At 49.4% G+C, this 26397-nt stretch overlaps 2 protein-coding genes across 16 annotated transcripts in view; one reads left to right on the forward strand and one right to left on the reverse strand.

Moving 5' to 3' along the window:
* PGAP2 (post-GPI attachment to proteins 2) overlaps nt 1-13753 on the forward strand; it is a 29729-nt gene extending 15976 nt beyond the window's left edge. For 3 of the 14 annotated variants that reach the window (XM_066250741.1, XM_066250740.1, XM_066250749.1), the window contains 5 exons: nt 3297-3471; nt 11355-11607; nt 11749-11855; nt 12476-12584; nt 12776-13753. In XM_066250741.1, coding sequence (XP_066106838.1) covers nt 3307-3471; nt 11355-11607; nt 11749-11855; nt 12476-12584; nt 12776-12906 — 765 coding nt within the window. In that variant the 5' untranslated portion in view covers nt 3297-3306 and the 3' untranslated portion in view covers nt 12907-13753. The other 11 variants (XM_066250747.1, XM_066250750.1, XM_066250752.1 and 8 more) reach the window with 10 other exon arrangements.
* A 663-nt stretch (nt 13754-14416) lies between these two features.
* Nucleotides 14417-26397, reverse strand: RHOG (ras homolog family member G). Of its 2 annotated transcripts, none has more exons than XM_066250753.1 (2): nt 26304-26397; nt 14417-15625 (listed from the first exon to the last, which is right to left on the reverse strand). In XM_066250753.1, exon 2 carries the CDS (start codon nt 15555-15557, stop codon nt 14982-14984), a length of 576 nt encoding a protein of 191 aa, XP_066106850.1. In that variant the 5' UTR covers nt 15558-15625; nt 26304-26397; the 3' UTR covers nt 14417-14981. The 2 variants fall into 2 exon arrangements, with proteins under 2 accessions (XP_066106850.1, XP_066106851.1); XM_066250754.1 differs by lacking the exon at nt 26304-26397 and adding an exon at nt 16475-16571.

Genomic DNA, 26397 nt, shown 5'->3' on the forward strand with positions numbered 1-26397 from the left:
GCTGAACTGTTGGGAAGCCCCACTCGGGGGAGCTCGGCCACGTGGTCTAGTTTCTGTAAGGCCCGGTCTCTAACTCTGGAAATCCTGGTGCCTACCCAGGAACTGCTGCTGTTCTGACTTGCAGAACGGACTGACCCCTTTACCCACTGCTCTCCTACATGAGGCTGGGTGTGCAGGGGCTGAGCTCTTCCTTCTTAACTCCACTGGGACTTCTGGTTCTCATTCCTCCTCGGGTGCCTGGAAATGCAGGTGTGAAGGGGTCTTGGAATCTGATAGATTAGTTTTCAAATCCCAGCTCTGTCAGTTACTAACATGTGACTTTGAGTAAATGTTTTTAAACTCCCTGAGCCTCTGTTTCCTCTTTGGTAAAATGGAAATATACAGGCCATAACGCCCACCTCATAGAATTATAGTGAGGATTAAAAGAATCTATGGAGTGCCTAGATTCAGAAGGCACCTCATAACTGGATTCGGACTAGAAGCTGAGAACATCTTTAGGGACCATTGGAGATAAGGTAGGGGTCCTGCTAAGAAATCAGTTTTCGCCTGACCTGTGGTGGCGCAGTGGATAAAGCGTCGACCTGGAAATGCTGAGGTCCCCGGTTCGAAACCCTGGGCTTGCCTGGTCAAGGCACATATGGGAGTGGATGCTTCCAGCTCCTCCCCCTTCTCTCTCTCTCTCTCTCTCTCTCTCTCTCTCTCTCTCCTCTCTAAAAATGAATAAATAAAATAATTTAAAAAAAAAAAAAAAAAAAGAAATCAGTTTTCAACTAACCTGTGAGGAAGTTAGAGCTGTCTGGGGCTGAACAGCTGCCCTTCAGGCACTAAATTTCTCTGTGCTGAGGTCTGAAGGAGTTGAATGACCAAATTGGAATGGCCTTATCTAAAATACATGATTGCCATACTGAACAACTGTGGAAACAGGCCCAGAATGGTTAGGTGACCCCCAGTGGGAGAAAGGAGCTTGAACAATTGGGGTAGGCTGCCTGACAGGGCCTGGCAGAGAAGTTGACAAGTGAAGACAGTTGAGAATGTGGAGAGATACTTTTCTGGCTTGTTCCAGGAAGCCAGCTTTATGGAAGTCAGGTTCTTCTGGAGGGTGGGACTAGAAGGGAGAGGCCTGAGCGCAATGCCCAGAAGAGTTGAAACTTTATCTTCTGAGGCCCTTGAGTCTATAAAGGTGAGTTCTTTGTATATCTGGAATTGGCCTAATTTGGCAACAAGAAGCTTCAATTGGTCTGTTTTTTATTTGTTTGTTTTAGAGAGACAGAGAGAAAGGGAAGCATTCATCTGTTGTTCCACTAGGTTGTGTGTTCATTGGTCGCTTCTCGTATATGCCCTGACTAGGGATTGAACCGAACCCACAGCCTCAATGTTTTGGGATGATGCTCTAACCAACTGAGCTAAAGGGCCAGTGCAAGAAGGCTAAATTCTAAAAAAAAAAAAAAAAAAAAAAAGGCTAAATTCTGAGGATGGTTTTCTCTAGGATCGGCATTTGGCCTTCTCTCTGTGTCTTGGTTTCTCTGTCTTTAGAGTGGAGCAGTGGTGACTGACTCACCTATATAGGATTTGGTTTTTACCTTTCCTCCTTCCTTTTTTCTTTTTTCTTTTTTCTTTTTTTAGGTGAGAGGAGAGGAGATAGACTCTCACATGTGCCCCAATAGGGATCCACCCAGCAACCCCTGCCTAGGGCCAATGCTTGAATCAACTGAGCTATTCTCAGTGCCTGAGGCCAACACTCGGACCAACTGAGCTATCCTCAGCGCCAGGGACAACACTCATACAATCAAACTACTGGCTGTGAGAGAGAAAGAGAAAAGGGGGGGGGGGAGAGAAGCAGATAGTCACTTCTCATGTGTGCCCTGGCCAGGGATTGAACCCAGGATGTCCATGTACTGGGTGGATGCTCCATCCACTGAGCAAACTGGCCAGGGCCACCTTTCCTCCTCCTATAGACAGGTATCCATTCTCCCTCCCCTTCTAATCTGACCTAATCTGACTTTTCTGCCCAGATCTCTGGCCTGGAGACGTAGGCATAAAGGAAGGCCTGAGTTACAGTCTGTGACCCTGAGCAGGTTCCTGTCCCTCTGTTGGCCTCAACTTCCCCTTTTTACACTAAGGGGGTGCTGGGCTAGGATTGCTATTGTATATTTGGCAATTATATCTCCTGACCTTAGAAACGCTCATCTGCCTGACCAGGCGGTGTCGCAGTGGATAGAGCATCGGACTGGGATGTGGAGGACCCAGGTTTGAGACCCCGAGGTTGCCAGCTTGAGCTCGGGCTCATCTGGTTTGAGCAAAGCTCACCAGCTTGGACCCAAGGTCGCTGGCTCGAGCAAGGGGTTACTTGGTCTGCTGTAGCCCCACGGTCAAGGCACATATGAGAAAGCAATCAATGAACAACTAAGGTGTCACAACAAAAAACTGATGATTGATGCTTCTCATCTCTCTCTGTTCCTGTCTGTCTGTCCCTATCTATCCCTCTCTCTCTGAGTCTCTCTGTCTCAGTAAAAAAAAAAAAAAGAAAGAAAGAAACCCTCATCTGAGTGGGGCATCACAATCCTCAGGACCCCTTACCTCTCCAGAGGGGTTGGACAGGCCTCCGGGCACTGGGAAGTCTCCAGAGGCTGACTAGGCAACTTTCTCCAAAAAACAGCACACCCAGGACAGAACCAGGCCTGATTCTGCAAAGCCTTTCACCCTCAGAGCACGTGAGGCAGCAGGCGGGGACAAGCAGGGAGTTGAAGTTCTGTTGATTTCCATGGAATCCTTCCTGCTGTGGACTGTGGTGCAGCACACAGAGCATATAGAGCCTGTGAGGGGACTGAAGGTGCAGAGGACCCTGGGCTGTTGGGTAAAGCAATGAGAGCTGATAGGAGGCCCTGAAGCCTGAAGGCTCAAGGACCTGGGGAAGAGATGGACCATTCTGTCCACTAGGAGGCTTTAGGGTTGGTTCCTGAAATAAGAGAGAACTATGTAGTTTAACCAGCTCTTGAAGTCCTAGGCCTGTCAAGCCAGGCATAGGGGTAAGGAGGTCTCCCAATCTATTCAAGTTTTATCACAGCACAGGTTTGGTTCATTGTCTTTCCTCTGAAATTAAGGATGAATGTTCTTGTGGGATTCTGAGTCAGTCTTCCTCATCTAGGGTCAGAGCTGTCCAAGTTTAGGGGCTAGATGGCTTCCTTTTTAGGCTCCCCAACCCATAGCTTAGTCTGAGGACTGAGCACAGGGTTGATTTTACCACTGAGGCCCAGCTTTGCTGCTTGGACCCTGACAGCACATCACTCCATCCCCAGGTCTGACAAGATGTACCAGGTCCCACTGCCACTAGACCGGGATGGGACCCTGGTCCGGCTCCGCCTCACCGTGGTGGCCCTGGTCACAGTCTGCTGTCCACTTGTCGCCTTCCTCTTCTGCATCCTCTGGTCCCTGCTCTTCCACTTCAACGAGACTACGGCTACACACTGTGGGGTAGGGATTGGGGGGTATTAATATCTCATATTCAGACCAAATTGGATCTGTTTTGGATCCTGATTCTGTTGTAAAAGGATTAGCAGTGGGGTCCATCAAATATGCTGGGCTGCTAGGGGGGAGGCCTGATACAATGGAAGGTATGGTATAATGCAGTCATAGTCCATACAGAAAATCATAATATACTGCTCACAAAAATTAGGGGATATTTTATCGCTTCATATGAGCCTCTTAGCACTGGGCTTGTTTGTACCTGTCTCCAAGGGAATGTGATTATGTATATTTGTATGTAACCGTAAGGGACATGACTCTAATGGCTTTGAGTGGGGTATGTATGTGAGAGAGACTGTATTTGTGCCTGTCTGGATGGGGATCTGATTTTGTGTGTGTTCTGCAGTAGGTCCCATGCCCTCTGAGGTTCTATAGGTGGCCATGTAGTTTCTGGACAGTGATATGGGGTTGGACCAGGAAGAAATATGTGAGATTTCATTATCTGTAGGATATTGGAGTAAAGGGGCTGAGACCTGTGTTGACCTTTATTATAGTCCTAATTTATCCACTGACTCTGTATATTACTTAAGATACTGATACTGATCGTCAGTTTCCCCCTGTCTAAAACGGTGTTTACAATTCCTGTCCTCCTCCTTCTCAGGATTACTATAGAGCTCCAGGTAGAGGAAGGATAGGAAGGTGTTTTGGGAAATGTGAAGAGTGAGGAGCAGAAGGAAGAGGAGAAAAAGGTCATTGTCGGATTGAAAGACAGAGCTGGAGAGGAATTTACCTAGGTGCTCTAGGTAGAAAAGAGACAGGGCGTGGGCATAGACTCTTGCATTAGCCTCAAAGACAGCTCTGAAGCCCCCCTCCCATCAGCTGAGCTTCCCCTGTTCCTATAAAGAGCATTTGCTCCAGAAAAAGGGCTGTTCATAGGACTTGAAGTTTTCCTTCTTGATTTGTCAACGGCTAATCAGTCATAGTCCGTACAGAAAATCATAATATTTTATGATTTTGCCACAGCTTTGAGCTGTGGGCAAATCATCGTAGAGGGGCAGATTCATCATCAGTCTGATGAAACCCAGCCTGGCAGTTATCAGAAAGATTAGGACTGGAAGAAAGAGGGTAACCAGGTGATCTAAGTAGGGGATTAGAAAGGATCCATGAGACCTTGTTCTCACTTTTCATAATACATCAAATATTTCTATTATTCTGGCCTTTTTTTTTTTTTTTCATTCTTCTGAAGCTGGAAACGAGGAGGCAGTCAGACAGACTCCCGCATGCGCCTGACCGAGATCCACCCGGCACGCCCACCAGGGGGCGATGCTCTGCCCATCCGGGGCTTCGCTCTGTCGAGACCAGAGCCATTCTAGCGCCTGGGGCAGAGGCCAAGGAGCCATCCCCAGTGCCCGGGCCATCTTTTGCTCCAATGGAGCCTCGGCTGTGGGAGGGGAAGAGAGAGACAGAGAGGAAGGAGAGAGAGGGGGAGGGTTGGAGAAGCAGATGGGCGCTTCTCCTGTGTGCCCTGGCCGGGAATCGAACCCGGGACTTCCGCACGCCAGGCCGATGGTCTACCAGTGAGCCAACCGGCCAGGGCCATATTCTGGCCTTTTCATCCTGTAACACCCTGCTGAGCTGTCTCCTCCTCCAAAAAGCCTTCTTCAGCTTCCTTGGAGAAATTTAATCAATTCTTCCTCTGGGTACCCACAGTACCCTGTGTTCTCACACAGAGCTCTGTCACCTTATATCTGTGTGTCTTCCCCACCAGACTGGGAGCTCCTTGAAGGTGAGGACTACATCTGAATCAGTATTTGTTAAATAAGTGAATAGGTCCCCCCAGCCCAGTGCTCTGGGAAAAGAAAGGTATGGTATAATACACTCATAGTCCATACAGAAAATCATATTTGTACAGCATATGGGGTTAAATGTAGACTGTTCAATCTGCTCCTCATGGCTGGCTCCTATGGCTAATGGGATCAATGACCTCAACTTATCTGGCATATCTATGACCTATTCTTGGCATACTGCTTATGTAGCTAAGGCATAGGTAGCTTTAGGAGAGGTACCTGACTTCTCTGGGCAGGACTATGCCTAGTGACCCTGGGGGTATTTTGTCCCCACTTCCTGGCACTACCATATTGCATCCACCTGGAGATTTTTGTATATGCTCTGAATTTTTCACTCTGAGTTTCCCAGGAATGGCCAACCCTAGGAATAAAAGAAGTGACTTTAGTTTAACACATCTATAATTACATGACTTTACTTCTGTTTGCACATTCCCAGTGATGGGGAGTTTTCTTCCTCCCCAGGCAGCCTATTCCAAAAAGGCTTAACAGCTAACAATTAGCAAGCTCTCTCAGTAGGTAAGCATACATTCTCTCCTGGTGAATCTTGGCCTTGGGAGCCTTAGAGGTGTGTACTCTTTCCTCCTGGTTTCCAGCTAGCCCTCAGAGATGGGAACGCAGTAATGGGAGTTCCTTAGTTTACTCTTAGGTAGCATATCTTTAGTTCCTTCAGGCAACCCTCACCAGGCATGTGCCCTGGACTTGGCCCAGTTGGTCACTGTTCTCTCCATGGTAGACCCCGATCTAGGCACAGGAATTCATATGGCCTGGGTAGTACAGGTGAAAGCAGGACTGTTCCATTCCTATTATTGGCTGTTATGCTCTCCAGTGGGGCCTAACAAACATACTCAGCCCTACTCCTATAAAAAGGGGCAAAATCCTATTCAGTCTTCTGCTTTTCCCTTTCCAGAAACCTGCCTATATCCCTAGACACAACTCTCAGAAAGGTCCCCACCCCCATCCCTGGCAAGGAAGCTGTTGTGGGCTGACTTTAGCCATTATCACTTCTTACCTTTGCAGAGTGTTCCAGAATTTATGACATGGCCTGTTGGTCCTAGGAAGGCTGTGTTCCTGGGCAGGCATGGGGATCTGGGTACGCTGTGGGCGGGAGGGCAGGCCCTGAGGAGCTAGGGGTGGGATCCTCTAGTCTTGGTCCAGTCTCAGTCTGGCTAGAGCCCTCAGCCCAAGCCCTGGATCCTTCAGCACCCAGTGTGAGTGTTGCTCAGTGTGCCCCCCCTTTCCTGTCCCCTTCTCTGTCTCATTCCCTGATGCTGAGCTGGACCAGTTGACTGGGGTTCCCTTAATGGAGGAAGGTATGTGTCCCAGGGGAGATTTGGTCCTAGGCCTTTTAATACAAAGTTATCTTTGTCTGACTCCCAAGGAGGGAACCCAGCTTGAGGGATCATGGTGGTTGAGACAGTAGGGGGTGAAAAGGGAGTTCTTTAACTAGAGGGAGAAGGGAGCAGAAGAAGCCCAGTTGTCTGGGTCTGGGTTTGTCCATCCTGGGTTTGGCCCAGCATGGTAGGCTCAGGCAGAGTGGAGAAAGTTCACGTGATCCTCAGATTCCTGTAAATTTTGTATTGGATGACATGGTTTTTTCACAGAGAAAGGAGATGGAGGTTTGGGCCTCAGAGGGACCCTGGTATATCTTGGGTTCAAGGTATACTGCTGGCCTGAGGCTTGGGTCTTTCTGAGCCTGGGGGTGGGATCGCTGGTAGCCTGTGGCTCAATTGAAGTAGGTTCTGGGGCACGCCCACTGTTCCTAGTTGAACTTGGATAAAGAGCAGGAATGTGGTCAGACAGGGTCAGTGGGAGGGCTTGGGCTAGTCTGAACTAGGATCCTTTGTTCAGGTTCCTTGACCTGAAGAAAGCCTTGATTGGAACCTTAAGCTGTCAAGTGGCAATAGGCCTTAGTTCTAATAATTGATCCTTAGCCTCAGTTTTCCCTTCTGTAGAATGGAATAATAACCATTCTACCTCTGAACTTCTCCTGGTGGGTGTGAGGATAGGGTAGTTAGAATAAGGTGGGCCATCAGAGCTTTTGTGTCCAGGCCAGTAGGAGCCTCTATTCTCTAAACTCTTCAGGAGGGTAGCTGTACAGGACCCATATGTCAAGGGGATTCCTAGGAGTTGACCCTACTTATCTCTGCTGCTCTTACCCCATCTCTCTCTATACCTCCTCCTCTTCTGCACTATTTTCCATTTTCCCTTATGTTCTTTTTACTCTGGCTGTTTTCTATACCCTGTGTAGCCATCTCTGGAAAAGGCCCCAGGCCCAGGTATCCCTAAGTTGTGTCCCTCGCCCTGCCTAGGCACCACTTCCTACAGGATGTTCTCTGCAGCCTACCAGCCCTTGGACCCTGACGGGACCGTCTTCCGGCTTCGCTTCATAGCCATGCTCTGGTGGGTCATCACTTTCCCCGTGTTCGGCTTCTTCTTCTGCATCATCTGGTCCCTGGTGTTCCACTTTGAGTACACAGTGGCCACTGACTGTGGGGTGAGTGCCAGGCTCCCCAGTACCTGGGTCAGCACCAAGTTGGGAGATAGAGATAAGAGCAAATCAGAGAGTAGGAGAGAAGGTGGAGGGCCAGAGAAAGGGGAAAGGGATAAAAGGACGGTGGGGGGAAGTCCAAGTTAGGGGAAATTTGGGGGGAGAGACTCAGAGTAGAGTCACCGTCCTCCAAGAGTAGAAGAGGATTATAGGGAATGCAGGGGAGCATAGGGGAGAAGGGGAAGGAAAGGGAGTGGGAATAGGTAAGAGAGATCATGAGAGGGAGAAAGAGATTGAAGAAAGACCAGACTGGAAGGGAAGCCAGGACTGGGGGTAAGACGGTGCTAGGAGCTAAGAGAAGTAATAGATATCTATATCCCAGCTAGGGGCCAGGACCACTAGCTCTGTTCTGGGATCTTCTAGCTTGGTTCCTTTCTCTGGCCTCCCTGTGTCCACACAGGGCTCTGCAACCTAGAAACCTCGATAGACTTCCTGCCTCCAAAAGCAGTTCACCAGGCCTTTGCTGAGGGCCCAAGAGTAGAGGCTCCGTGTCAGGGGCATGGAATTGAACATGGACTTGCCCTTAGTATCTCATTCATACAAGTGATAAAGTCCTAAACATAGTTAGTCTCTACAGTGAGACAGGACTCCTTTTGTGATAAAAGGGAGGATAGGGATGGCAGGGCTTAGAGGAAATACGTAACTTAGCTTGGACATTGGGAAAGACTTCCTTCCTGGAGGAGGTAGCATTGTTGCTGTGGGGTGAAGAAGAATATTTGTGAGTGACAGGCTGACAACTTTTGATTTTATCCAGGGGGCAATGAGAAGCTTTGGAAAAATTTTAAGCAGGAAAGGGACATGATCACATTGGTGGTTTAGAAAACCAGTCTGCCTCTTGAAAGGAAAACAGATTTAAGGGCAGGGGACAAGAGTAGAGAGACCAGTGAGGAGCTCATGCTACTGGGGAGCCCACAGTTAAGATGAGGACTGTAAGTATAAACAGGAGGAGATGGAGTCCAGATAAGAATAGCAAGTGGAAATGACAGGAATGGGAATTTTTGTCCAATTGGCAAAGGGCAGGGAGAAGTAAGCTAAATAGAAAAGTCATCCATAATTTCAGGGCACTTATTTGAGGCCAAAGGAATGAATCTCTAATAGTAAAATCTGAGGTGCTATGTTGGAATTTTTTGGGCCCCTTTCTTTATATAATGTGAATTTCTGATCTGCAGCTCTGCCACAGATCCATTGAGCCATGTCCTCCAGGCCAAAGCGTTTCTATTCTTGGGGAATGGGGTTATGTTCCCATCTCTCAGTATCTTAGCTCTGGGCTCATGGTGAGGATTTAGGTGAACTCTGTACCTGGTTTCTGATAGCTCCTGATGTTGTTTGTTGCTGGCATAGTTAGTGAGTGGGGAATTTGTGTGCTTTGAATTTGGAGGAGGTGTATATGAGTCTCTGTACCTGATTATGTGCATGCACGTACGTGTGTGTGTGTGTGTGTGTGTGTGTGTGTGAGAGAGAGAGAGAGAGAGAGAGGTTGAGAGAGAGAGAGAGATGAGAGAAGCAATTCCTACTCTTAGAATTCTGGCCTCACCCCTAATCTGGGTGGACCATGTGAGGACAGGACTGGCAGCCACAGGCCCCTGATTCTCTCTTCCTCCTGAGGCATCCCCCAAACTCTGTGCTATCTTTACTTTTGACATGTTCCCCAGCGTTGGTCAGGGACCTGGGTCCTTAAATGCTCTGGGCTCTCCAATCCAAGCTTCAGAGGCTGGTCCTGTTCCCCTTAAATAGCTGAGGGTGGGGCAGGAGTTTTCAGCATGAATATTCTAGGAAGTGGAGGCAACACTCCCACTAACCATACTCAAGCAGAAATGTTAAGGAAGAAGGCTTGGAGGTCTCAGAAGTGTCTGGTGAAGATATGATTCCCACTTCTCCCTCAGATATAGGCCATCCTGTGTTCAGTATCCACCTAGTAGCTCACTACCAACATGTAGCCTTTTCAGGGAAGTTTGTCTTCTGAAAGCTGTCCCCTGTATTCACTGTGCCAGATACTACAGATGTTTTGCGTACATTTTATTTTCACAATCACCCTGCAGGGTAGGTAGTGGTATCCCCATTTTGTCAATGAAGAAATTGAAGCTCAGAGAGATGAAGTGGCTAGGTCAAGGTTACCTCACTAATAAGAGCAGAACTGTAATTCAGACCCAGGTTTGTGTGTCTCTAAATCCTCCATGCTGCCTCTTCACTGAATACTGAGAGTGAATATCTGAGCCTGGTCTCAAGCTATGATATCTCAATACTTGGCCTTGATAGCAGCACCCCTTCTCTGAGAGTTTTGCCCTTAGTTTCCTCCGACAGTGCCGGTAGGAATCCATATGCTTTACTGTGAAAGTGGTGAAGCCCCTAACTGGTGCTTCTCCAGACCCACCCCTGCCCTGTGAACTACCTCTGTCATTGCCTACCTGCTTTGGAGACCCATTCAACATCCCTACTGAGAAAAAGGAAGGGATCTTACAGAACTCCATCTCAGAAGACTGGTTCCACCATAATCACAGGAAGGTCATTGCCTCTTGGGCTCTGGCACTGCTGTGGCTCTCGTTGAAAGTCAGAATGTCTATGAAAAGTGTGGGCAACAGACTGGTAGCTTCCACAGCCCTGGAATCTTTTAGAAGTGCAGATTCTCAGATTCCAGAGCTTTTGTGCTCTCACACAGTCCCCGGTGAGTTATATGCATATCAATTTTGATAAGTAGCTCCAGGCCCTGGAGTCTAAGATCTGTCTCCTGGTTTTCCTGTCCCCATTCAAACTACTGTTCACTCATCCCTGATCCTCAGCCTTTCATACAAGCAACACAGAAATCTTTGTAGCTGTGTATTATCTCCTCCTTCCTCAGCTTGAAAAATGATGCTCCGGTTCCTTAAAGAGTGAGGAAACCCATCTTTGAGAAAGATGGATGGGAGAGATGTACAAGAACAGGGTGACTACCACAGGTTAGAAGCCCTCACATTCTTTTTTTTAAAAACTTTTTAAAAAGAATTTGTTCATTTTAGAGAGGAGAGAGATAGAGAGAGAAAGAGAGAAGAAGAAAGAAGGGGGGAGGAGCAGGAAGCATCAACTCCCATATGTGCCTTAACCTGGCAAGTACCCTCTACCACCTTGGCACAGCTGTCACTTCCCCAAGGACTCATCCCTGTCACGGGACTGAATTGGGTCCAGAGCTCATGGAAGCTTTCAGGGCCTTCTGCTACTGGCTCAGAGAGTCTTTGACCAGCCTCCAGCTTTCCCAGCTTTGTGTAGGTAGATGGAGAAGGTCACATATGCTCCTGCACAAGTGCCAGTCTGGCTGGGGAATGAGAACCAAGCACATTGGGGAGTCAGGACCTGGAAGGGGCGGTCTCCTAGTAGAAATCTTGGGGTGCCTGATGGAGGCCTTCTTGGAAGGGAAGAGGCTGAAGCACAGCCTTCTGAGGGCTAGGTTGATTAGGTGGAGAGAAGGATCTCTAGGTGGGTGGGCCTGGCATGGGCCAGTGCCTAGACAGGTCACAACTCTCTAGGTTCCCAATTACCTGCCGTCGGTGAGCTCGGCCATCGGCGGGGAGGTCCCCCAGCGCTACGTGTGGCGCTTTTGCATCGGCCTGCACTCGGCGCCCCGTTTCATGGTGGCCTTCGCCTACTGGAACCACTACCTCAGCTGCACCTCCTCATGTCCTAGCTACCAACTGCTTTGCCGCCTCAACTTCAGCCTCAACGTCATCGAGAACCTCGCGCTGCTAGTGCTCACCTACGTTTCCTCTTCCGAGGACTTCAGTGGGTGCCCAGAGGAGGGAAGGAGAGTGGGGAAGGGTTTGGGGAGGGGATGCCTCTACCCTTCCCTTACTCAAATCTTCAGACCTAAGGTTTGGGTGCTTCCCTGCAATGTACGCTTCCAGCCCTCCTCTCTCCTTCCAGCCGTCCACGAAAATGCTTTCATTGTGTTCATCGCAGCATCCCTCAGTCACATGCTCCTTACCTGCATTATCTGGCGGCTGACCAAGAAGCACACAGTAAGTCAGGAGGTAGGGTCTGCTTCTAGGATACACCTGGGGTTGCAGGCAGCCCAGAGGAAAATCAGAGACCTGTCCTCTGGCTGCGGTTAATGGTGTGGGGAAACTGGAGTTCTAATTGGAACCCGGGCTGGGGCTGGGACTTGGGAACAAGGGGAGGGTGAATGAGTGGTCAGAATGTAGGATTGTTTGGGTAATATGGGAGACTAGAGAATAGGAGATGGAGGCTCCAAAATGGAGATAGAATGAGGGGCAGCACCATGCTTCCCTGGGTTATGAAGACGTGTCAACAGGTCTGTGGTCCAATAACCCCATTTGCCCACTGCCACACATACATTTTTTCTCCCCCCACAGTATCTGGAAGTATTGGGTTGGTTGGTTGACTCCAAGTAACTTTCATATTTTATCCCCTCCAAAGTGTGAAGTGTGTGTGTGGAGGGCAGAAACACCACTGGCCCCATTACATCCCAAATACAGGGATGTGAACATGTCCATCATACCTGCTGCCCCTGCCTGTGACCCCTCCCATGACCAAGGGAGGGGAGACTCACCTTTAGGAGTTGGGGCTAAGACGGGAGGCCACTCATACATGTCTAACAGGCTGCAGAGTGACCAGAGATCCCATCCCCTAGGATCGCAAGTCCTACAATTGGAAACTGCGGCTCTTCATCATCAACTTCATCTCCTTCTTCACGGCACTGGCTGTCTACTTTCGGCACAACATGTATTGTGAGGCTGGAGGTGAGGCCAGGCTAAGATTCATAGATGGTCACAGTGCCTATGGGATAGTTGTGATGTTTTTTTTAATGTACAATATGGTGTTGTGTTCCCTATGTAGTGATGTAGTGGTGGTGATTCATTAAGAGGCACTGGGATGGGGGGAGGTTAGGGGCTGGAGACTCACCATGCCCTTCCTTGTGTCCTCGCAACAGTGTACACCATCTTTGCCATCCTGGAGTACACTGTTGTTCTAACCAACATGGCATTCCACATGACGGCCTGGTGGGACTTCGGGAACAAGGAGCTTCTCATTACCTCCCAGCCTGAGGAAAAGCGATTCTAAACCCTTCTCTCCTGCTGGGGAGGGGCCTACTGCCCAGAAACTAGAAATGAGATACCACTCTGGCCTTCCTCACCTCTTGTGTCCTCTCTGGGCCCTACTGAGGCTGGGAAAGTGGAGGAGAAGGGGGGAAGGGCACCAGACATGGCTTTACTCAGCCCTCTGGCATCTCCTTTCCACCACCCTACCCCACCCCACATGAAGGCACAGGGACTTTCAAGCAGCATCACCCTTACCTGAGAGGCCCCAAGCTGAGTTGGCGGGAGAGCTTCACCATCTGGTGCTAAAAAAAGTCCTGAGGTTCATAACCACCATCCGGTTCTTGGCCTTAACATAGCCACCTCTCATTGAGGTCAGGGACCACTGAGCAATGGCTGCCACCTGAAAACCACAGCCATTCTCTTCACATGGTCATTCACTTGACTAATGTGTCTAATATAATCTGCTCTGCACATCGGGCCTATGGCCACAGTTCCCTGCTAAGGTTGCCCAGATGGTCTAGTCCTTACGTCATCTCTGGTGGTGGGGGTAGGCAGGTTGCAGGATTTCCAAGGGCTTTGCCAGTCTGTGCTTCTGATGCCACCTTGTAGAGGTGATCTGTACCCGGTGGCTGACCTCCAGATAAAGCACTGGCACAGTCTGGGTTTCCCTTCCCTTCTGAAATCTCTGGCTTACACTCTTCCTCCTTGGCAAAAGTGTGGGGTGGAGGGGCCAGAGGCACAGATTCCTATCCCCAAGCTGGTGCCGGCGCCCCCCCCTCCAGCAATCTCCCTACTATCCTAGGCCCTGAGATCTTTTGAGTGGACATTTTATTTCAAAGGAAAGTAAATAAATATGTGTATATATATAATTTTTTTTTTTTTTTTGCCAAGTCTGGACAAGGGTTGTCTTGGGGCTCGTCTTTGTCTTTGTTTAATGGAACTGAGGTGAGGAACAAGCTCCCAGAGGGAGGGAGTAAGTCAATGGCAGGTTATGATTCCACAAGGCACCCCGCTATCACCTTTGGCCTGGAGTCTCCTACAGCTGGCCTCAGCCCCAATTTTGGTGAGCAGAAATGACAGCTATCCCTGTAATGACTCCAGGCCTGGAAGCTGAGATACCTGGGAGTCTGGTGGAGGCAAAGGCCTGAGTTCTAGCCCCAACTGACAGTCAAGATCTTTCCCTTTTGGGGTATAAGAGTACAGCTCAGATGCATGCCTACTGAAATCACCTGCCTACAGGCTGAGGGCTCTCAACCTCTCCCTTTCTAGCCCTAGACCAGGAAGTCTTTCCTCATGCTTTGCATCCTAGTCCACTAAAGAAATCTGTGTCTGGGCCTCAGAGTAAGACTGGCCCCTCCAAGGGAGCCCAGAGCTTTGTTAGGGAAATTGTGGGGTGGGGGGAACCACAATGAAGCCTATTGTCTTCTGTCCCCTATTGCAGGAAACAAAAGGCTCCCAGTCTCTGGAGAGCCCTAGCCCATGCCTGTCCCTGCCCAGCCCCCAATGCCCAGCACACAGGGAGGAGCCGGGGCCACTGGAGACAGGTTTTATTGATGCTGATGGGGGTAGGAGCCTGAGGCCTGGGTGGGGGAGGGGGGTTCGCTGAGTCAGTCAGCAATGCATAAGGCCTGGGCATATGGAGGCAAGTTAGGGCACATTCATCTTCTCAGGATTTTGTGGCTCCTTGGGAGGGAGAGAGCATCTTGAGGGGGGAGCAATTCAAAGAGCAGCAAAGGAAGGTTAGGGATGGCTGAGAGCTCCTAACCTTGGAGAAGGCACCACAATAGGCAGCAACTGTGTGGAAAGCTGGATCAACTGGTCAGTAGGGGAAATTGGGTGGGGGCACTGGGTTGGCTTCTTGGGGAAGGTCCAACCTTGGCCTGGGTGAGCTCTCAAGAATACCTGGTATTCCCAAACAGATTGGGGCAAGACCAAAAGCCCCTTTCTCTGTGGGCTTCCTTAAGGAGAAACAGGCATCCATGGAGCCCCCTGGCAAGGGGTGCCAGAATTAGTCCTTAAGGCACAGCTGGGGGCAGACAAGGCGCCAAGGCACAACTGGTGGGGAAGCAGGGGCAGCCTCCAAGCTGAGTGCCAGGGTCACAAGAGGATGCAGGACCGCCCACGCTTGATCGGTGTGGGGTTGAGCACAGCCCGGACAGCCTCAGCAAACACTTCCTTGACGCCGTCCTGCTGCAGGGCTGAGCACTCGAGGTAGCGCACAGCATGGATCTGCTTGGCCAGGGCTTGGCCCTGCTGCGGTGTGATGGGAGCTTGGCCCTGCTCCTTGAGGCGTCGCAGGGTGTCGGGCTGGGCTCTCAGGTCCTTCTTGGTGCCCACCAGGAGGATAGGCACATCGGGGCAGTGGTGGCACACTTCTGGATGCCACTTGTGCCGCACATTCTCATAGGAGGGTGGACTGGCGATGGAGAAACAGATGACAAAGACATTGGTCTGAGGATAGGAGAGTGTGCGGAGGCGGTCGTACTCCTCCTGGCCCGCTGTGTCCCACAGGTTCAGGTTCACTGTGCGCCCATCAACTGCGCTCTGGGCACTGTAATTGTCGAACACTGTGGGGATATATTCCTTGGGGAAGGCGTTAGTTGTGTAGCAGATAAGCAGACATGTCTTGCCCACAGCCCCATCGCCCACCACCACACACTTGATGCTCTGCATTGTGGGTGTAGCTGCTACAGGGGAGGCACTGCCTCCTTTCCCTTCTGTGTCCTTCTAGATGCAGTGACCTGTGAACAGAAGAGGGACACTCTTGGTCAGGGAGGCCTCTACCCATTGGGAAGAATGGGGAAAATGAATTCCTTGTTCTCTTAATCTGATACCACCTTGCAATCCCATTAAGACAGACCTCAAAGAGACAGATAAGTAATGAAGGAGAGGCCCTAAGATCAATTAAAGATGCTCAGGTGGAAGGAGGCTAGCATTATAGTGTGTAAATATATTAAGTGAAGCACATGAATTCTGATGCCAGACTGATTAAGGTCAAATCCTAATTCTGCTATTTCCTAGCTGTGTGACCCTGGGCAAATTATTTAACTTCTCTTTTAGTTAGTGATTAGTGGGCCTGTTTTCTTATGTGTAAAACAGGAATAAAATAATACCTACCTCACTGGGATATTATGAGAAATATATGAGGTAACACATTAGAGTATTTAGAACAGTACCTGGTCATGATAAGCAGTCAAAAAGTATTAGCTACTTTTATTTTTCCTCCAGGCACCATAAAAATATAGGGATCTACCTATAGATCCTCTACCAGATATGGACCCCTCCCACCAAGTAGACTGGAGAGGGATTCTGGCACAGGGTGCTGTCCCAGGTCACACTGAGATGCAGCCATGTATAGAGCCACTCCCAAATCAGGGCCAGCACTGCCCAATGCACTGTTCAACTCCAAACCCGACACCTTGACTACTGAATACAACCCAAAAGTTGCAATAAGAAACCAGCTGAGTAAGGAGCACAAGTCTCTAGACAGATGCCCTATTGAAATTCAGGGTGACCTGGGGACTGGAAAAGGAGGGAGAGCTTACCCATTATTTTTGTAAGCATAGTAAACCTTATTTGGCCACACATACCTAGGCTGGCAATTCAGTGCGGGGGATATGGGAGACCAAGGCTGGGATCCGGTCGGGAATCTGGGTATATAATGATGAATAAGGTAAAGGGTATGGCTCTCAGACAGCAGCATCTTCTCTCAAGACCCTACGTGGGGTGAAGCAGATGCTCCTAGCCCAGCCAAGAGGGATGAAGAGTAAAATAAAAAACTTGATTTTCCCCTTAATCTCCTGCCCTTTTTTTGAAACCCTGATTTATGCCTCTAAAGAATTTCGGGCTTCCAGATTCTTGGGTAGAGAACACATGCTGCAGTGAAATTGGCGAAGGATTCGAATCACAGCTCAACTAACTAGTCATGTATGATCTTCACAACATTATTGAGTTTCCTGAGCCTCAATTTTCTCATCGGTAAAATGGGGGAAATCTTGCCTATTGTGTTAAAATTTCTCAGAGTATGAATAAGTTGACATGTATAAAGTGGCCTAGGTGTGACACACAGGAAATACCAAATAAGTGGGCCGCTATAATTATGGGTACAAGAGAAGGAATCCCAGCTCCAACTATTACCCTTGACCCCTTTGCAGCTCATAGGGCCTCAGGGTGAGGAACTGCTCCTGGGTTCTGGAACAGAGCTTCCGGAAACCCTGTGATTATACTGCTAAGGCAAAGGTTTCTCATTGGCTACTTCCTCTTGGCCATGAGGGACTTTTGCTGGACAGTATGTGACAGCCTTTCCCTGACTCTCACAAGCAGGTCCCTGCTCCCTGGGAGGGGTTTGCCTATTTTAGACACACCTAGATATTCAAGTATCCCTTGTCCTACCCAAGCACCATCACCACTGGCCCATTTTCTCCATTTCACTTTATATACACTGCAAGACTGCACCTTTGGTCTGAAAAAACCCTTAAGTCTTAGCCTGAACTCTCAGACACTGATTTAAAGCCTCAAAAATCCAATTGGGGATGGGGGAGATACCCCCTGGGAAACAGAAAGGAACTCTGGTGGTACGGGAACCACACAGGGCCCAGGGCTTGGTCCTAGCTTCCTCCCAGGCCCCAGCTTCTTCTGGAAGGAAACCAGCTGGAGGGAAATGGTTTCATTCTATGAGGTTGCCTCTGGTTCACATAAAAATATTTCTATCTATTTGGATAAGTGTGTGTGTTCAACCTCAGGAGAAAAAATTGAAAGCCTCAGGGAATGGGTCCGGGAAGGAGATAAGGGCCCGGTAGGGCAGTTGAGAGCCTCAGACTAGAAGTCAAGAGACCTAAATTCTAACTCCAGCTCTGCTCTGCTGCTGACTCACTGCAACCAAGAAGAGGCACTTACCCACCTTGGACCTCAGTTTCTTAGTCCATGAAATGGAGAGGAAAATGCCTGTGACAAGGGCACTAGGTGGATGAAATGAAACATGAAGATCCCTGGGAGCTGGAGATAGGGATGGGGGTGGGAAAGATCCCCAGGAGCATGGGGTGGGGGTGGGTGTTATAAAGTTAAGATACATTCTTCTAGGATCCTGCAGCTCCTTCCTTGGGGAAGAGAACAAGTTGTGGGGTTCAGGCTGTTACCTGTGTCCCCTGAATTACCTGGGAGACCCTAGCATTTTCAGAAAACCCCTGGGCCTATAAATCTGTAGTTCCACACAGAGCAGGGGCATGGGTGTGGCAGTTTGCCTAGGAACTCTTCCCCCATAGGCCCAGTACTTGGCTGGCCCAGGCAGGAAGGCGAGAAGGGAATTCTGCACTGCAGTCACAAGGCCCAAGAGACTGGAAGTGCAGTGGCTCCAGTCTGCTCTCCAGGGAGGTGGTTATCAACCAGAGATCAGTAAATCAACCCTCAAAGAAGTGGGGAGGGAGAGGGCAGCTTCCGGGCTGGCAAGGGAACAGGACTCTCACCGGAAAAGGATCATGAGTGAGGTGGTGTCTAGAAACAAGCAGAGCAGAAGCAGTGTGGTACAGGGCAAAGAGAAGTGCACTTCTGAATGTGACCTCTTGGGTTCACTTGCTGACTGGCCCTTGATAAAAGGACCTCACAAGGTACAACCCTTTATAGATTACATGGTATTGTTATTTGATCTTTTTAACAACCTATTGGTATTATTCCTATTTAGATGAGGAAACAAACTCAGAGTTAAAGTAACCCAGCACCACATAGCTAGTTAGCTTGGAAGTCTGGACACAAATCCCAGTTTTGCCATCCAAGGTCCTGTTTTCCTCCATGCCACCCCTTACTAGCTAACTTTGTGACTTTGATCAAGTAAGTCACTTCCTTTTCCTAACTGGCACCTCAGTTTCTCCATCTGTACAATAGGAATGATCCCTGCCCTCCCTGCCTCAAAGGGCAGCAGCAAGGATAGCAAGCAAGCAAGGAATGAATGTGCTTTGTGAATGGGAAAGTGTGTACATAGGAAGTGACGGGAGCAAAACCTGTCACCCCAAGAGGCTGGAAGCACTGACTATGCAGGGGTCTGAGTGACGGCATCAGGCCAGTACTTTATCCTAGACCTTATCCTCTTTCCCAGGACAACTGTTTTCTTGGAAATCCTATGGTCTGAACTGGGTCAAAAAAGTTCCCACAGCTCCTTCAAAGAGGGCACATGCTGCTAAAAGGAAGGGTCTAACCTGTGCCACAAAGGAAAAAGGAACAATCAATGCTGCAGGAGGCCAAATAAGGAGAGTGGCCTGCTTGAGGTTAGGGGTCAACTGTGACACTTATTCACTAGATGACTTTTAAAAAAATGAACTTGCCCTGGCTAGATGGCTCGGTTGGTTAGAGCATCATTCCAAAGTGCGGAGTTGCCTGTTCGATCTCCGGTCAGGACACATACAGGAACAGACTGATGTTCCTGTCTCTCTCCTTTCCTCTCTAAAACCAATTAAATAAACAAGCAAATAAAAGAAAAAGAACTTTTGTTGCCCTGGCTGGGTAGCTCAGTTGATTAGAGCATCGTCCCAATACACCATTTGGCAGGTTCTATCCCAAATCAGAATACATGCAAGAATCATCCAATGAATGCATAAATAAAAACAAATTGGTTTCTTTCTCTCTCCCCCTTCTCTAAAATCAATAAATAAAACTTTTGTTTAGTAGGTAAATTAGTGGTTGCAGATCTGTATAGTGTTAGTCAAATTACAATGACTGCTCTGACTTTTTTCCTCCAACTTAATTCAGATCATGTCTAGTTCCTCATCTTGGTGTTCAGAGTTCTTCATACTCTGGTAGGGGGTTTGGAGTCAGCTAGATGTGGGTTTAAATCCTGGTTCTGCCACTTATAAGCTACACCATAAAACCAAGCTTATAAAGTGTTATAAGGATTAAGTGCATTAATGTACAATATATGTGTACAATGTAGGTACTTTTGCAAATGTGAGTTCCCAGGTCACTGCTCTAGAGGGGTCTTCACTGTCCTCTGTAAACAAGCCAAGATGACTGTTGTCTCTGAACTTTTCTTTTTTTTCCTGTCTGCTCTCATTCCCTCACCTCTCAAATTTTTCTGAGTCCTCAAGGCCTAGCTTAAGCCTCAGAGTCCCATGAGGCTTCCAACTTTTCCTTTCTTTGTACTTGATTTTAGCCAAAAGGCTGAGAAACAATTCTTTTTTTGAACTTCCATAGCATGACCACCCTATTTAACCTTTCTTGGCTCCATGTAATTCTCCTTCTCTAATAATCATATATAAGTTTCCTAGTGTGTGGATGCCCCTGATACTGGAGCTTGAGCTTCCCTCAACTCTCCTACACGAGTATGCAACTGCCGCCTTTGATCTGCTTGCATCTGCCCCGTTACTGAGATCTGGACAGTTGCCTCCGAAGCCCAGAATTGAACTAAAACTCCCATGACCAGCACTGCAATGCTGAATCTTTTTGGACAGTAATGGCAGCCAAAAGCTTTGGCTGGGGTAGTCAAATCTCTTCCCAGTACCAGCTTCACCTGGCTCCAGCAGGGAGCACACATAGGGGAAGGAACACAGCCCATGAGGGCCTAACTCTGAGTGGTCCTTGGGGTGTGGCCCAGGCATGCGCAGAAGTGGGGAGGGAAAGGAAGCAGAGGATTGCCTGATTGCCAGATATCTGTGGCCGTTATAGCAGAGGAAGTGTCCCAACTGGGAGTGGGGGAGGGGAGGAATGGGCCCTAAGAGATGGGGGATTGTGGAGGCAATGGGAACCAACTTACCACAGCCTTTTAACTTGCCTCCCTGACATGGGACTCCCCTTCTGCAGCCCTTCCTGAAACTCATTCTAACTATAAGACGTCTCTGTGCATTCTGATCCTGAGCTCTGGCCACACTGATCCTCTACAGTCTCCACATTCTCTTCCCCAAAACACACCAAGTGGCAAACAATCTTCCCATCCTCTTGGGAATCCAGCATTTCTTCCCCTCTTCCATCCTCCAGCCCCCACTGGGCAGCTCAGAAGGCTCCAACTGCCTCAAGAGATCTCACTCCTTGGTCCTCCAGAGCCAAGCACCATTGCCATCTCCTCTAGGAAAGTTTTGGTAAATCACCCAAGTCACAAGTGACATCCCATCCAAGGTCTGGTCCCTGTTTCTCTCAAAGATGCATCATATCACGTGGAGGCTGTTCTGAATCTTATCTAGACTGGGAGGGCCTAGAGAGCAAGGTCCTTGGGGATCTGTCTCCTTAGCCTGGACACAGTATGTAACTGAACTCAATTGTCCTTCATGTCTTTGCACGTAAGAGTTCCTCCTCCTCAAACTCTGCTTGCCCCTCTGACCTTCCCGGCCCAGTTCTGTTCCCACCTTCTCCAGGATGACATAGCAATCCTCTCTCCTGTCCTACCTTCCACCGTACTGTCTGTAATGTTCATTGTGCTGAACTAACTGGATGTCTCAGGAGGGAAATCTGTCCTGTTTACTTCCAGAAGCCCGACACAGTGCTTAGCAAAAGCTGCAGACTGACACATATCTCCTCAAACGTTGACTCTGGGAACTTGGAAGAGCCTCTATGCCCAGGAGACACAAGGCATGGGCAATCAACTTCCTCCTCCCACTGAGAAGCACAATGTAGGGTAACAAACATAAACTAGATTGCCCCATCTTTCCACTGGAAGGGTGAGAGGGATGAAGCAGGTGCAGCCAGGCCAGAGGTAATGAGGATGTGGTCCCTATAAGGCTAAGGATTAGGAATATCTGAAGATCCATGGTCAAGGATGAGGCAAAGTCAGGGTCAGTGTTAAAAATGGTTTCAGAAGCTCAGTGAGTCTGATCGTTTGTTTGGAAGGATGGAGGAGAGGTGATATGAAGAGGCTCAAAAGGGCTGCAGCTGGCTACAGCTGGGCTGGGTGGAGGAAGCTGGGAGGAGACATGAGATCATTGTGGGGCTGGGACCAGGCCAAGAGCTGAGTTTCTCTCCTTCCCCTTCTCCCCATCAGTAGGGACAGAACCCAAGAGAGTCTAGTTCCCAGCCTTAAAAAAAGAAAAAAACAAACAAAAAACCCCACACTGGAGAGCTCTCCACCTCTTGCCATTCTCCACCTTCAGCCTCTGCAGAGGTTCCTGCACTGCAGCAGGTAGAGTAACAGCCAGGGAGAGTGACTATCCACTAGGGGCTGGAGAGGAGGAGGAAACAAGACAGTGTGGTAGGGAAAGCTATAGGGGGATGGGATCCTTTCCCTAAATCCCAGTTCCCTTTCTTCTCTTCGCATCCCCAGCACCTGGGGTACTCCATAGAAGGTGAGCCCCAGGGCCAGGACAGCTTGCCTGGGGGAGCTGAGGAGGCTGCCCCCTCCCCCACCAAGCAGCACAGAAGAAGGCTGAACACTTGCTTCCTCCTCCCTCCCTCTAGCAGCTCAACAGTCCCCGGGCCCCACAAAAAGGCCTGTGAAGTGGCACTTCCTTTGCCTTTGCTCATTTCACACGAGGCTGTACAGAAACACCATCTACCCAATCCTGCCTCCCCCACCTGAAAATACCCAGAGACCCAAGGCCATACTGTCCCTTCTGCCCTGCCCCAGGCCTGGGGGGGTTTCCACAAGGGAAGAAAACATCAGGGAGGAAACTCCAGCATCTATTTCCCACTGTCAGTGGGGCAGAGCTACAGCAGGGCACAGGGTACTCCCTCATCTTGATGTCCCCTGGCAAAATCCCCGACATTCTACCCTCTTCTCAGCTCTCAAACTGTAACAATCCTTGGGCTTTGGGGGAAGGGGTCACAGTTCTTATCCCTGGATACTCAGAAGACCAATCAGGCCTGCCAGATTAAGGCTGGCCTGGGACAGACGGGCCCAAAGTGGAGGCCACTGCTTTGCAGAGCCTCTTGTTGAAGGCATCAGAGTTATCAGCATTCTCTATGCTCTGTGGAGGTATACTGATAGGAAGTTTCTTCATGTTAAAGTTGAGTCACAAGAGACAAAGCTGACCAGAGTTATACAGAACTGGGAGCAAATCCAGGACAAGGATCTGTCTCCTAACCTCCAGCCTGATGTTACTTCCACAAAGGAGAGATGAGGATTATTTCTTGGGCCTAGGAATGAGCCCACCATCTCTCTGACCTCATTCAGAATGATCCTACAATGGTTTATCCCTTCAGGAAATGGGCCAAAGGAGTCAGGTTGACATCTGAGCCCTTTCTGCTTCTAAGTTCTCAGGCTCTCCTGTCTAGTGCATACTGGGGCATCCAGGATTTAAAACTGATATTACTGGATAGACAGCCATCCTGGCCCTGCCCTAGCTGAGGAACTCCTCCTTTAGCCTCTAGCTCCTGGGGAGATGCCCTCCTCCCATGACATGAGGACAAAAGAGGAAGCTGGACTCTGAACAGGAAAGCCAATCTGTTCTGGGGAGGTGGCCTAGGCTTTGTCTTTGGTTTTCCTCCTCACAGAACCCTACAAGCCTTACCACTAATGGGTCTACACTGTGTAGGCGAGAGGCATCTTCAGTCTGGGCCCCATTTTCTTCCTAATCGCCCATCTACCCCCATGCTAACATCTTCCTAACTGTCTCACTAAAGCCACAACCTCTTATTTCTTCATGCTCATGACTTTCTAAAAGCTCATATCATTTGCCCTAACATCTTGCCAGAAACAACTCTCCAGATCCTAGACTCCTAACCAGGATTTGTGACAATCTCACATCAGCTACTTCTTTTAATTTCAGAACCTTGACCTTATTTCTTTAGCCAAGAACTTAATGGGCAGCTTGCTAGGTTGCAGGCACCACCCCACCTCCCTTGATATTTTCCCATTTAGATCCCTCCCACCCTGATAATTTTTCTTAGCAAATACTTTCTTGCAATTAGGTCAAAACTTCAGGAGGACCAGATCTTGCCTGGGAGAAGCTGTGTCTCATCCATCCTATCTTCACCCTCAGAGACCTCTGAGTTACTCAGTTATGCAGATCCTAAAATAAGTACTAGGTTGGCAGGCTGGGAGTCAGGATTCCTGGGTGGTTTTTTACTTAGCCATGATGCTGGAAAAAGTACCTTACACATACATTGTTCCCTGAGAAGGGACTTTATGTATGTTCCTGAGATTTCCTCTTAGGGTCAACTCCTATACCTCCCAGAAATGAGAGTAGGAAAAACTGTTGGGTAGAAGAAGGGACAATTCATGGGAGGGGCAACTGTGAGAATGAAAGGAAACAGAATGGGAACAGCCCTTAAATCTAGTGCTTGGGAATCCCCAAAGAGTAGCACTTGCTCCCCTGCATTTCTCTCTTTTTTCTAATGAAAAGAAATGAACAGAGTAAGCTGAAGGAGGCAGAGAAAAGCAAGGTCTCACAACATGCATCCCAAAGGCTTGAGGAAAGCAAGAGCTGTCCTTGAGGGACAGCAAGAGCTTACTAAACCAGTCTGAACTAAAGAGAGACTCAGGAGAAATTCCTGAAAGAGGGAGTAGGATCCTGTCTAGGATCCCTGAAAAGGAAAATACTAAGAATCTTGAAATCAGAGGAGAGGGTTCAGCAGACTGCAGTGGGTTTCCTGTTAGCAAGGCTCTGATGCAGCCCACGGCACATGGGTACCCAGCCTGAGCAGGATCCAGAGACAGCAGGGAAGGTCAGATACCTTTAACTCACACCCTTCTTCTTTTCCTGAATTGGCACTAAAACAAAACTAAAGTTAGACAAGCTACAGTCCTCCAGAATTCTGCCTTCCCCCACCCCCCCACTCCCTTTTCCTTCTGTCACACATAGCTGACCTGGTCTCATTCTCCCCACCAGTCATTACTGGAACCAGTAAGTATTGGAGATAGAAACCTTCATACTGTCCCCCGTCCCCCCGTCTCCAGGCTTGGCCTCATGATCAAGCACCCAAGGATCTGGGTGATTTTGATTTCCCACGGCCTCTCTCACCAGTCTTACTCCTGTGTCACTCTACCCTGACTGCTATGGACTGCTTCCTCCTGCCCAACCACAACCTCACCCACTGAAGGTTCCCTTCATTCTGTTGGCTTCCCCTACTCTGGGTCCTCTCAAGGCTGAGGGCAGTTATTTTGTCTCCAAGAGATAAAAATGTAGACACAAAGATATTTGCATGCACATACACACATTGAGAGGTTTTCCAGCCCTTTAATCATCTCTATCACTAGGAGGTTGCAGCCTGCCTCTCTGAGCTGGGGAGGTTTGAAGGCTCTCAAACTCACCAAGGATCCAATCCCAAAGCTGAAGATGAAAGTAAAAGGGACAGAGAGGGGGTATTGAGAAGAATGAGGAGAGATGGAAGAAGTAAGGGTGTGGATATGTCTGCAGCAGCAAGAAGTGGCCAAGGGAGGGAGGAAGGCTGCAGGGGACAGAGATGGACAGAAGGGCAGGGTAAGTGAGAGGCCACAGCCTTGGCACGACTGTTTTTGAGGAAAAAGAAACAAGAAGATGCAAGGAGAGGGTAATGAAGGGTTTGTGGGTAGAGTCTGAAGAACGGATGGAGAAAAACAGTAAGAATGTACAGAATTCAGAGACTAACAATGAGAGGTGCATGTGGGTGAGGGGAAGACGAGGAGATGGCTCCGAATAATTTCCCAAGGCCAGGGCCTCTGCTTCCTCCCAGAAGCCCTATTATCCTATCCATCTTCTGAAAACAGTGCTGCTCTCAGTGATGCCATCTTGTCAGGGACTATCAGTACCTCTGAATGAGAGTCCTTCCACTTCTAGGCACAGGACAAGGTAAAGCCCTTTCCTTCATCAGTTTACCCACAAAAGAGCAAGGCCAGGTACCAGTCAGCCAGGCACAGCAGATGTTTGCTCACTAAATACCTGTTGCTTGCCTTCAGGGATGGAAAGATTTGGCCTCAGAAAAAAAAAAGACATACAGAGAGAAGGACTGTGGTCAGCGGGGCTCCCCCCACCCTTCTGAGTGCAGAGGACCCTTGGCCGCAGCCTGAGTGGGGATCTGGGTTGGTAGCGATCTTCCAGCCAGGGAGCTCTTTCTCCGCAGTATCAGCGTCAGAGGCCAAACACCGCCCCCCTCTCAGCTTCACAAATGTCACAACTGCCAGAGCAGTGGGAGCGCCATCTCCAGCCCGGGGGCACCCCCACCCCCAAACTTCTAAGGAAAACCCATCTCTGAGCCCCACATCCCAGCTCTAAGCTCTTCCACTTCCACTTCAGAGACTTTCTCACGGAGCGGCAGATCTCTGATCTTAGGGGTATACCTCGCAGCTCCTGGAAGCCGGTACAGACCCCCACGGTACAGGAACCCACCCTCCCCGAGCCGCCGGCGGCTCGCAGTGGCCGGGTCTCCGCCCCGCCCGGCCGCGCCCGCCCAACTTGCAGCGATCCCAGAACCTCCCGCCCGCGGCCTCCCGCAAGGAAACTTCCTGGGCTGGCACCCATGCCCAATCCCGGACCGACAGGACTCGCCACCCCCAGACCCCTAGTCCGCCCGGCCCGTGCCGGGCCTCACCTGGAGCCCTCCCCGCCGCGGGGGAGCTGGGGGCGGCCGCAGCGGCTGGCGGCTCGAGAAGGAAGTGAGAGCCGGAGGCCGGAGGAAGTGGGGG

This window comes from Saccopteryx bilineata, chromosome 1 (genome assembly GCF_036850765.1).
Source record: "Saccopteryx bilineata isolate mSacBil1 chromosome 1, mSacBil1_pri_phased_curated, whole genome shotgun sequence".
Lineage (NCBI taxonomy): Eukaryota > Metazoa > Chordata > Mammalia > Chiroptera > Emballonuridae > Saccopteryx > Saccopteryx bilineata.